At 44.2% G+C, this 12635-nt stretch overlaps 1 protein-coding gene across 13 annotated transcripts in view; it reads right to left on the bottom strand.

Annotated features, from left to right (window-relative positions):
* Window positions 1-12635, bottom strand: part of MLLT10 (MLLT10 histone lysine methyltransferase DOT1L cofactor) — a 221021-nt gene that overhangs the window by 206739 nt on the left and 1647 nt on the right. For 4 of the 13 annotated variants that reach the window (XM_034930080.3, XM_034930081.3, XM_063607285.1 and 1 more), the window contains exons 1-3: window positions 4421-4861; window positions 4137-4296; window positions 40-119 (exon numbers count right to left, since the gene is read on the bottom strand). In XM_034930080.3, the coding sequence (XP_034785971.2) occupies window positions 40-119; window positions 4137-4296 (240 nt within the window). In that variant the 5' untranslated portion in view covers window positions 4421-4861. Of the gene's footprint in view, window positions 1-39; window positions 120-4136; window positions 4297-4420; window positions 4923-5108; window positions 5339-12635 lie in introns of those variants that run through there. The other 9 variants (XM_034930079.3, XM_063607286.1, XM_034930076.3 and 6 more) reach the window with 6 other exon arrangements.

Raw genomic sequence — 12635 nt, 5'->3', positions numbered from 1 at the left:
ACTCACTAAAGTTTAATGTTTTTGATAAATAGTCCTTACCACTCTGGCTGCTCTCTCCTGAGATTCACATTTCCTGCAAAACCATGGTCCAGTGGGTACTTGAACAATGCCATAGCAAGCTGTTGAAAAATGAAATGTGTTAAAATGTTAAGATTCGAAGAACTATGGAAAAATCAAATACCCTTTCAAAGCCCTATTAATCCACCTGTCACTATTCAAGTAAACTACCTCTTTACAGAGAAGTAAAAGAGTTCACATCCTATTTATCACATATACAGCTTACTTAATTAAAAAGTAAAAATTTTAAATGCAACTCTTTTGTGTTACCTCATCTAAGTAAATCAAGGCTGGGTGCAATGGTTCATGCCTGTAATCCCAGCATTTTGGGAGGTCGAGTTGGGAGGGCTGCTGGAGCCCAGGAGTTCCAGAACAGTCTAGGCAATACAGTAAGACTCCATCTCCACAAAAAAAAAATTTTTTTTTAATTAGGCCAGGCGCAGTGGCTCACACCTATAATCCCAGCACTTTGGGAGGCTGAGACAGGCCGATCACCTGAGGTTGGGAGTTCAAGACCAGCCTGACCAACATGAAGAAACCCTGTCCCTACTAAAAATACAAAATTAGCCAGGCGTGGTGGCACATGCCTGTAATCCTACTACTCAGGAGGCTGCGGCAGGAGAATCGCTTGAACCTGGGAGGCAGAGGTTGCAGTGAGGTAAGATCGCACCATTGCACTCCAGCCTGGGCAATAAGAGTGAAACTCCGTCTCAAATTTAAAAAAAAAAAAAAAAAAAAAATTAGCTGGGCATGGTGGCATGTGCCTACAGTCCCAGCTACTCAGGAGGCTGACTTGAGCCTGGGAAGTCAAGGCTGCAGTGAGCCATAATCACACCACTGTGCTCCAGCCTGGGCAACAGAGGGAGACCCTATCTCAAAAAAAAAAAAAGGTATGTTTATTTCTAAATACATAATGATGTGAATGCTCCAAATGACTTAAGTATACATCACATATCTAATCACAGTCTTGTTTTAAAATTGGTTTTTAAAGTTAATAATTAGCTCAAAACTGAAAATTTTCTAAAACTCTAAAAACACTAATAACCAAGTAGACTTTTGCATGAGCTTGCTAGGCAGAAATATGAAAATATCTTAAATATTGGAAAGCATTTAAAGAATATAAATTCAGGTCGGACGCGGTGGCTCATGCCTGTAATCCCAGCACTTTGGCAGGCCGAGGCAGGAGGATCACCTGAGGTCAGGAGCTCCAGACCAGCCTGGCCAAGATGGTGAAACCCCATCTCTACTAAAAATTTTTTTAAAAATTAGCTGGGCATGGTGGCAGGTGCCTGTAACCCCAGCTACTTGGGAGGCTGAGGCAGAAGAATCACTTGAACTTGGGTGGCGAAGATTTCATTGAGCCGAGATCACGCCACTGCACTCCAGCCTGGACAAGAAGAGCAAAACTCCATCTCAAAAAAGAAAAAAAGAAATTAGCCAGGTGTGGTGGTAGTGCCTGTAGTCCCAGCTACTCAGGAGGCTGAGGCAGGAGAATCACATGAACCCGGGAGGTAGAGGCTGCAGTGAGCCGAGATTGCCCCACTGCATTCCAGCCTGGGCGACAGAGGGAGTCTCCGCCTCAAAAAAATATATAAAGAAAGAAAGAATATAAATTCACAAAACAGAGTACTACCCACTGTACAATCACAGCAGAATATAAATTCAGTATAACTTTTTAAAACTCCAAAAGCTAAACTTCCACTTCCAGTTAAACATTTGTAGGACCAGGCAAGGCAGCTCATGCCTGTAATCCCAGCACTTTATGAGGCTAAGGCGGGCAGATCCCTTGAGCTCAAAAGTTCCAGACCAGGCCAGGTGCAATGACTCACACCTGTAATCCCAGCACTTTGGAAGGCCAAGGCAGGCAGATCACCCTGGGGTCAGGGGTTCAAGACCAGCCTGACCAACATGGAGAAACCCCATCTCTACTTAAAAAAATACAAAAATTAGCTGGGCATGGTGGTCCATGCCTGCAATCCCAGCTACTCGGGAGGCTGAGGTAGAAGAATCACTTGAACCTGGGATGCAGAGGTTGCGGTGAGCCGAGATGGCACCATTGCACTCCAGCCTGAGCAACAAGAGCAAAACTCTGTCTCAAAAAAAAAAGTCAAGACCAACCTGGGCAACCTGGTGAAATCCCACCTCTACCAAAAATACAAAATTAGCCCGACATGGTTGTCCAGGCCTGTGGTCCCAGCTACTGGGAAGGCTGAAGTGGGAAGATGGCTTGGAAGGTCAAGGCTGCAGTGAGCTGTAATAGCACCCTGCATGCCAGCCTGAGCCACAAAGTGAGACCCTGTCTCAAAAAAAAAGAATTTGTAAAATGTGTCTCACTATAAATGCTCTATCCGTCAAAAAACACAGCATAGGTGTCCAAAACACAGCATCATTGCCCAAAAACTTTATTCAGGTGTACTTCTAGGAAGGAAAATTTAAGATTTGGATAAAAATTTTCTATATTGGGACATAGAAATTATCAAATTTTGATAGTTTATCATCCAATTCATAAGAAATTCCAATTCATAAGAAATTCATTGGCCTTCAAAATGCCAATGAACATGGGATGACCTTAAAATCAGTATCTTGTTTGACACGCATTGTATTCACTCCCTAAAAAAGCAAGACATGCAACTTGGCTCTTCTTTAAAAGTCTAGGGCCAGGCGCAGTGGCTGACGCCGGTAATCCCAGCACTTTGGGAGGCCGAGGCAAGAGGATCATCTGAGGTCAGGAATTTGAGACCAGCCTGGCCAACATGGCGAAACTCCGTCTCTACTAAAAAATACAAATTAGCGGGTGTGCTAGGGTGTGCTTGTTATCCCAGCTACTCGGGAAGCTGAGGCAGAAGAATCAATCGCTTGAACCCAGGAGGCAGAGGTTGCAGTAAGCTAAGATGGCACCACTGCACTACAGCCTGGGTGACAGAGCAAGACTCCGTCTCAACAAAATAAAAAGTAAAAAAATAAAAGTCTGGGAATAAACAGCATTCTCAGAATAAGTTCACTACCTCAGAATCATCACCACTGCTTCTAAAGTCTCCCTTTCCAAGTGTGACATTCGTTTCTCTACAAAATGCACTTTAGCACATGTTCAAATTTTTGTCTCCCTTTTGGTGGTAGTCCTTTCCAACAGACTACTAAAAACATATGCATCGCTTAATGCCAGATTCAGAAATGCGAAGGGACATGGAGCCACCAAAAAAGAATGTAGACTGTTTTGTCCTGGATTCCTTACCACGTGAAATGGGGAAAAGTCGGCCACTTCAAAGGCCAGAAAAGTATCTTACTAGTGTCCTCGGCCTTCTTGTATATCCAAAAACCTCATCAATTGTTAACAACCAGAAATAAACTAAGAGGCTCCCCAAAAGTGACTTGGCACCGCCACCTCTTCAGCCATCTAGGCTGGTGGTGGCCTGCCGCGGCCACCCCACAGGCGCTGCAGCAGCCCCGCCACTCCCGCACGGTCAGCAACCGACTCCGCCATCTCCTCCGCAGACAGCTACCGGGCGGCGGCGGTAGCGCCCGAGCCTTCTGGCTCGGGGTGCAACGGGCCCCGCATCCCTCCCCATCTAAAGAGGCAAGGCGACCCCCAGCCTCCCCACACTGGCGCCGCGTTCCCAAGCCCGTCTCCACGCCACAGGAAGTCTCCAAACACTGCGGCAGACAGGCGGCTGCAGGCCAGGGGAGAAGAGGGCGCTCCACTCTCCCAAACCCACCCCCGTGGCCCCGGGAACCCCGGGAAGGGCGCGCACCGCCCCCGCCCCGCCCCCACCCCGGCCCAGATCTCGAGGGCGCGGCCGCCGCCCTGCCCCGCCCCGCCGAGTCAGCAGACCCCGGCCCCAGGCGCAGGCGGCGGCCGAATGACACTTGAGAGAGTGAGAGCGGAATCACATGACAGTCCGGGCCACACGCACTTTCTCCCACATGCGCGGCCCACACCCCCCGCGCCCCGCCGCGGACCCTCCGCGTCCCTCCCGCGGCCGCGGCACGGGGCGGGGGCGCCGGCGGTTGCGGCCCAGGTGGGGGCGGCGGTGACCGTTGGGCGCAGGCCGGCGCGCCCCGGCGGGCGGTTGGGTGTTTACCTTGATGCACCGCGACGCTGCAGCCGTGCCCGTCGCAATAAACCAGCGGGTTCTCGGCCCAGCCTCTCTCGTCTGAGCAAACGCAACAGCCTCCAATCATCTCCTTCATACTATGGGAGACCTCGTCCTCCAGTGACACGGGCCGGTCGCTAGAGACCATCTAAGAGGGAGTTGGGGGGACCATTAAAAAACACATGCAAGCCGATTAGTGCTTCCCCCCCACACAGCCCCCCGAGCCCGCCCCGGCGCCCCCCGCCCGGCCCGGCAGCCCACCGCTCGCTCACTCGGGCTTTGCCGCTCAGTCACTCACGTTCCGCACAGGAGTCAGGAGCCATGTCCTTGCTGATTCCCCCCACCTCCCCTCCACCGCCTCCTCCGCCTCCTCCTCCTCCTCAGCGTCTTCCCTCCCCACCTCCACCCGGCCGCTAACGCAGGCGCCCGGAGAGGGCACACATAATCAAGAGGGCCTCCGCACAGGCGCACTGGGGGGAGGGGGGGGCTCCCGCTGGGCCAGGGGCAGCGAGGGAGGGGAAGGGGGCTGCGCTTCCTCCTCCGAGCGTCACTTGGCGTGCGCGCCCGTCCTGCGGCCGGCGTGAGGGAGGAGGCCTGGGCGAGGCTAGCCCTGCGTGCGCGCTGCCGCGGCCTGTTGGCTGCCCCCGGCCTACCTCCGGGGCCCCGTCCCCCTCCCCCGCGCCGCTCGCCGCCGCCGAGGTGTGCTGGGGGTGGGCGCGAGGGGAGCCGGCGGCGCGCGGAGGCCGGAATGAGCTGACGCGAGGGCGCGGGGGCGCGCACGCGGGGGCGGGGACGTTAGGGCCGCCCTCTGCAGCGCTGGTGGCGCGGGCCGCGTGTGAGCGTCGGGAAGAGGCCTGGGAGGTGGCGGGGGAGGCGGACGCCCAGGGCTGGGAAGGGGTTTTCTCAGAATCGCCAGAGGGGACTCCCCGGGGGCATCATCTCCGTGCCCTGGGAACCTACCTGCTGGCCTTTTCCTCCAAGACTGGCCCGTGGAAAACGAGGGTGGGGCGAGTGTGCCAGCTCCCATGAAGGGTGTAATGAAGCATGGCTTCCTGCAGTTGGCCGCGCTAACTTCACAGTGCTGCCGCAGCCACTCCACCCATTAAATTCACGTCCTGGACTCTTCCCAAAGTTCACCCGCTGGAAGTCCTACCAAATCTGCCGCCCATTTTCGCACTACGTGGGCCCCAATGACAAACGAAAGTGTATTCCAGGCTGAAGGTCAAAAGCCTGGGTTAGGGCTGCACTCGGAGAGGGAACGCCAAGGCGCCCCTCAGCTCGGTGTGCAGGACAAATGGTGGTTTATCAGGAATTAGCAATATAATACGATGATCCGGAAAATGCAGTTGTATTACACCAAAAGGAAGAAGGAACTCTAGCCCTCCTAGTCAGTCGCTAAAACATAATTAACGCCATCAGACAGTGGCGTCCAGTTTTGATGGAGGATTCCTCTGATCCGGGTCTTTTCTCCAAATTTATACTTGGAAATGTGAGGTCATTTAAAAGTGGCAGAAAGATGAGAGCTCCCACCTCACAAACAAATGGAAAATGGATTAGGCCTATCTGCATAGATTAATTAGCTGGATGCTGAGCACTTTAAAACTAAAATCTTCCACTGTCTGCCTATTCCTTATGCATCCGTAAAGCCCAATATTGATGTTTAAGCAAAAAATGTCTAATTAGAAAAGTTTCGCATGAAATCAGACTTATGCATAGATTGTTTAAATGACAAGCCCAGTTAAAAGGCGAATTCATGACTTTTGATTAATACCTTGCAGGTACAAAATGGTTCTTTATCAGCAATTCGCATTATAAATGTGCTGATCTGGAAGATGCACTTTCACAGTGCTAAAGCATAGAGAACCCAAGTTCTCCTAGTCGGTCGCCAAAAGATAATATAATGGTTTGGGCTTTAAAAGCCTTCTAAATGTTCTTCTGATAAAGGGGGGTTAGAAAAGGTATCATGGCTGTTTTTCTATTTCAAATTAATTGCTAGAAATCTGTGTAAGAGTGATAATAGGTATACAGCACAATGAGAGCATATATAGCAAATTCAGATGTTTTAAAAGCTGAGATATACAAAGTAATGGCAAAATATACACTAAAACAATGAGAATTTACATAGCGCATTTAGAAAAGGTGACTACAAGACTACATAATGTGAATTCTTTTTGGGGATGTGACAACAATTAATACATTTCTGGATATATAATAATTATATTTTTTAACTACCTTAAAAATTTATGAAACTAAAACGGCCTTCAAACAAAACTATACTGTCTTGTGTATCTTAACCATATATTTTATCTTCACCCTTATACAAAGGATACCAGCTCAATATCCAAATCCTGTTCAGACTCTTACTATAGAGCAATTCTGAGTTAAAAATCAGTGTGAAACTTCCCCTCCCAAACACTGCAGCCAAGCCTTAATGCATTAAATTATTTAAAAATACATTTGTTTTATTTTTAATGCATTGGAGCTTAGTTCTTGTGAAGGAATTAATTTGTATGTAAAGAAGGATGGGTACCTTGCCCTATTCTTTAACACTTAAAACAAATGTAAGTAAACACTTGCTATTTCCTAAACAAAACAAAAAAAAATGTATCATTTGTAAGAGGTTTCAGAAATTTTTAAAAATAGGGAAAATGTATTATTTCATAACAGCCTGTATATAAACAATAGTATCTGAAACAAATTTTGTTAAAGATGTATACATAAGTGTTCACAAAATATAATTCAAATTATTTAAAACTGATTTTAACATATGTTGAGTATGAAAATTATAAGAAAAAACATGAGTGTAAATAACTCATTTTCATTTTAACTTGTACCAGATATCAAACTTTTTCTTGTATATCTGAAGTATAATATTTTGTATATTTCTATAAAATGTTAAGCGAAAAGGAAGAAAAGCAGACAGTATAAAACAGTAAAACAGTTCAAATACACAATTAATTATTCATTCAGTAAATATTTATTCAACATTTACTGTGTACTGGGGACTGTTTTGGATATGGGGAATATAGCAGTGAGAAAGTTGTATTTGTCCTTTGTGAGACATATATATATATATAGTCATATATGTAACAATTGTCTGAATATGCTAATTTTCCTACCTCAAAATGGATAAAACTTGTAATTACATTGGCAGAATTGTTAAAGTTCAAGTATGCTTTTTAAAATACATAGCAATATAAAAATAAATTACCATAGGAGTTATAAAATAACTTTGTGAAAAAGAACAATTTCAATTGTAAAATGTTACCCTAAAATTTTATTTTATATTCTCAAAATATCCTTCAAAAAAGTACATGTAGTACCTCTAGGATAAAATGAAACCCTGTTGTCTCTAAACATTGCTTCACATAACAGCAGCTAACTCAGTACTAGCTCATCTGTTTCTCCAAACTAATCATCTGAGGCAAACCACAAAAAACTCAAGTAAAGTATTTTATGATGTAACCTCTAACCCTACTATAATGGGAAGATGTATTTTCGCTCTATGGGTAATATATCTTCCAATAATTTTCTTTATTCTTTAAGGTAGGCACCAAATTTCTGTATTTGCTTTTCCATAATTATTTACATAAGTAGATATTATGAAAGAAATATTTAAAACCATATTCATTTCAGAGGTTAGTACTATTCATATTTATCTCCTTTGTAAATTAAAGTTTTATTTGCCTTCTGTTTGCGCATATTATATTTAGTCTATTGTACCCATTGTCAAGGTATATATAAATTTCTACAATGGGGTATAGAAACTGAGGTCTATTTCTACATCCATATGAGGTATACTTCTATAATGCTGAGACTAGATACACTTTCCTGAACTCAGATTCTTGACTTCCATAGTGTGTAAAATTCTATATTGGCTCTTCGACTCAGTTTTTTAAACAAAAAGCAATTAGAATTCCTGCATCTGCTAAACCTCATTGGAGTCTATCAACTTCTTTCTAAATAAATTAGTTGAAAAACTCAAAAAGACACTCTCTTATGATCTGTGCAGACTTTCAGATATATCCTCTTTTACATAGAGGAATCTCTGTTTTTTGTTTTGCTCATTTGGTACCCAAGAGTTTTTACCTTTTTCATTAAAAGTTTATTATGAGCCATATATTTATGCTAGTATGATTAAAATACTGAAGTGTTTCTGAAACTAGCTTTGTTATTAGTATGTCACCATAAATGAGTATTGTGTCTTTATAGATACAAAACCACCATGGCACCTATATCATGGAGTACTATTCGAAATTTCATATAAAAATATTCTTTGCAATTATGTTTTCAATTGAGATTCTGTTAATGGCTTTTTCAAAAATCTAATGAAACTTGTTAATCTTACTAGGTGATTTTTACTCACCATCACACCTAGCAAGTGTCTTGCACATAGTAGGTCTAGAGTAAATGTTTGTTTAATGTCCTCAATTGGTGTTTAAAAGCTAATTACACTCTGAGCTTTATTCTTCGAAGTAAAGCAAGATTTTATTTTGTATGTACAATTGAACTAATATTTGTAAGTAATGATTAACAAAAATTTTCAGGTGAATTGATTTATCTGAAGATTTTCAATAGTTGAAATTAATATCAGTTTTTATTTACCAGGTAGTTTAGACTATTCTAAATAGCCCTCAAATGTTTACCACCTTTTCATGTAACAGTCATCATTTTATTACAAAACAATCTCCAACGTAGAATCAATTATAATTAATACTGTTTTTAGATACACTTTAATTTTCTGAAAGTTTGGTAGATAATTCTGAAATTTAAATTTTGTGTAATCTAAATAAAAATCTTTTTAAGAATCGAGGTCTAATATTTGAAAGGTTTGGTTTGGTTAATCGTGTTTGGCCTCGGAGCTATTTCTTTTGCTATAAAATTGATATCAAATGGCTGTATTTACATTTTTTGAGTAAAACAGCATGCAATTATCAATATAAAAATGCTATCTAAAAGATGCCTTTAGGCATTCTAGGTGTTACCTAAACCTCGTTAACGATTCAGAGTTGAACTATTTTTTTCCATGATGCAGCAATACTGAAAGGTGTTATATTTTGACTTTTCAGAGTATCATCAATATAGTGTGTATTGTAAGGTCCATGTTCTCATTTTTTACTGACACTGAAGATCTGCATCTCTGTTATAATTAAAGTGTGATTAAAGTGACATATTTAGGTGTCTGTTTATAGGCCACATAAGATTATCTGAGTGAAAAGATTCTGGACGTGGAAAAGAGGAAAATCAGTTTTTGAAGTGGAGGAGAACCTTGAAAGAAATGCAACATATCTTAGACTGAAAAAAAAGAAGAAATTAAACTGAATTTATAAATACTATTTGGACCAAAGAAGATCACTTTTTAAGATTTAAATGTTTTCCTCTCCAAAAGGGGCCACTGCTTACCAAATCCAGAAACAAGCCCAAGAATATGTTAATTAAGTGCATTGTGTCCCAGAAAGAATGAGGTTGACAAATTCATTTTTTATTCCTTCGATTAATAAACTGTTGGTCTAGTACATCTTAGATTTTTAAAATCTATAATGTGCATATTTACCTCTTGAAACTGTATAGTAACAGTGCCAAGGACCAACATGACCCCATAGGGTGAATCTTATGAAGCTTAACATTCCTGGCGAATTAAACACACAAGCCTCGGATCACTTTTTGTCAGCCTTATTTTACTGCGGCGCTTGAGAGCCAGAAGGTAGGTAATTTTTATATGGTGGCACTTTACCCCAATTAAAAAAGCAATGATCGTTGGTGCAAGCAGAAGTGGAAAATATAATGACATAAAATTAAAGAAAGGTATCACAAAGACTGACCAGGAATGCTACTTGTCCCTCTCCATCCCCACCCCCATTCATGCCCTTTTTCCATCCATTTGTTGTTTTTCTCACAAGAATACATGACTCCTAAGAATCTTTTTACTTTAAATGAAACAAAAAATATCTGAAACAGTGAATGATGTAAAACGATTCACCTTCTACTATCAACTACATAACAGATAATCATGTAAAGCTATTCTAAATATTCAAAGACATAAACAAAAAATGTAAATTGATGGGAACTGTGGGAGGATGAGTGTGGAACGAATGAATAAATTGAAAATAGTTGATTTTCAACAGCGATTTTTTTTTCTGTTCAAACCTTTCCATAGTTACGCCTCAAATGATATCTTACATAAGAATTTCTCCCTATATCTCGAAATAACTGAATGATTTCCATGAGGAAATGCAAGTTTAGAAAGAAGACCCGCAAAATGAAAGTGTTAAAATGCAAGCAACTTCTACAGCATTTCAAATGCAAAAATACAACCATCACTACCTTTAACTGACTCTTAAGGGGTCTTTTCAAACAGATGCTATTTATGAGCATCATCTGTTAACTCCTTTCTTGTAATTCAAAACTCTGTCAAATGATGTTTTCATGATGACGTGTAAATATAATATTCCATTAAAGATCAATTCTAATTGGTTTTTTAAAATCTACCTTGGGAAACAGTGCTTCATAACACAGACTAGTAATGAGTATTTTAGAAGGAATTTCCGCAAAGTCTATCATAAACCTAAGTCGAAATTACTCTCTTGCCCTAGTAAGGTTTGGACCACAGGATTGAAATTATTTTTTCTTGGCCTTTCACGCACGATGACTTTCGTCTTGTCGACAAGACTCGCAAGCACTTGTTGGAAATCTTCATTTAAAAAAAAAAAAACTGTGACGTTGGCCAGAAATATTTCTTCCATATGCCTCACAAAGGAAAACAGACAGAGTTTATTAAGTGGATTGCAATTATTTGTTTCCAAAACGTGGCTTAAAAGCAAATTAAACGTTTTTCCCTTTTGAAATTCCCTATTTTGAAAACGCACTTCACGTTAAAGGAAGCCCGTTTTTGAAAGGGCTAGCTCAGCCTTTCCTTTTAAAACTAGACTTTCTGTGTACAAAGAAGAGCTGAGTAATCAGTAATAAGGATAGCGAAACGTGCTTTTCCGAATTCCTTTGAACCTTTTTTTAAATGGATTTTTGAATCCATACATTTCAAGATATTTCAAATATTATATAATCTACTGTAACTTTCCGGATCCAGAATAATAACTGCCCACGTGTGTCTCTTATCTATTTATCACTTTATAAACATATCTATGTTGCTTTCCCTTTTTCTCATAACGTGTGCGTTGCAGGCTCGCCCAGCTTCCTTCAATTTCGCAGCACGCTGTAAAGGCTCCTTCCTCCGAGGTCTTCAGCTGGGAACCCCTCGCTGGCTGAGTCTGACCATCAAAACTTGCCGCGCCGGCCCGACCCGACCCGGCCGGAGCTCAGGAGCCCGGGGAGGCGCCGACGGGGGTCGGGTTGGCCCGCGGGACCCCTCCCTCGGTCAGGACGTGCTCGGCTAACAGCGGCGCTAGGGCAGAACAATGGGGGCGGCCCGGCGGGCGCGAGGAGCCAGGTCCCGCTTCCTCCGGCGCGCCGGCCCCGCGCCCGGCCCCCGCCCCCCGAGGCCCTCCCCGCCTGCCTCTTCGCGGTCGCCAGTCCGGCCGCGCCTTCCTCCAGCTGCCCGGCCCGGCGCACGCCCCGCCGCCCGCACGCCTTCTTCCCCGCCCGGACCTAGCGGGCCCTCCTTCCCCCGATTCCAACCCACTGCGCTTCCTCCCAAGACTCCAGCTTCTTCCCCTCAGCCGCCGCCTTCGCGCCCTTTTCTGAATGTATTTTTACAATTTCCCCCTTCATTTCCAAAAGTGGCTGAGAAGTCTCGCTTCCATCTTAATGTTGATTTGCTATTTCCCTCCGGAAAAGATTTCCTCAGGAAACCCCAAATCTAGAAGGAAATACAGCAAACCCTAGAACGCTTTTAACCCTTAAGACATCTTGTATTAAAAGGAAAAAAAAGCATGTATGTCTTAAAACCGGCCAAAGAACCATCCCCTCGCTCTTTATTTCCTCCTGTAAATGCTATTATTTTAAACTCTCCATTTTAAACTCGTCCTTCGGACGAGAGGGCAGAGAATGTGCCCGGCAGCACGCAGCAAATCAGAGGTTTTATCTTACGCCTCCTGGGACTGGGAAAAAAAGTGGAACGTGGCCGAGGGAGCTTCCAGGGCAGAAAAGCGACACAATTCGCTGGGGACGCCGCTGGGCCAGGCCAGGCGGGGGAGGCGCGGCGGGGGCGTCGAGGGCTCTCGGGCTCCGGGCCGGGGCGCCGCTGCGAGGAGGGGAGGCGGTTTTAAGTCATGGGGGCTGGGAGGGCGGCGGCGGCGGGTCGGGCGTGACGAGACTTTCGGAGGCAGGATGGGGCGGCGGTGGAGTTGCCTGGGCTTTCTCAGCACCCCCCCCCAACACACCCAAATAAAAAAAGGAAAGTTAGAAGGAGGCGGAGAGGAGGACAGCCATCCCCATTTCCTCCCCGCGAGGCCGCGGAAGGGCTGGGGCCGCTGCGAGCAGAGAGAGGGCGCGGGATGAGGCGGGCCAATCGCAGTCAACAGGTCCAGGCCT

Source organism: Pan paniscus, chromosome 8 (assembly GCF_029289425.2).
Source record: "Pan paniscus chromosome 8, NHGRI_mPanPan1-v2.0_pri, whole genome shotgun sequence".
NCBI classification, from domain to species: Eukaryota; Metazoa; Chordata; class Mammalia; order Primates; family Hominidae; genus Pan; species Pan paniscus.
The sequence above is the reverse complement of the archived record's forward strand: the minus strand, read 5'-3'. Positions and strand labels throughout refer to the sequence as shown.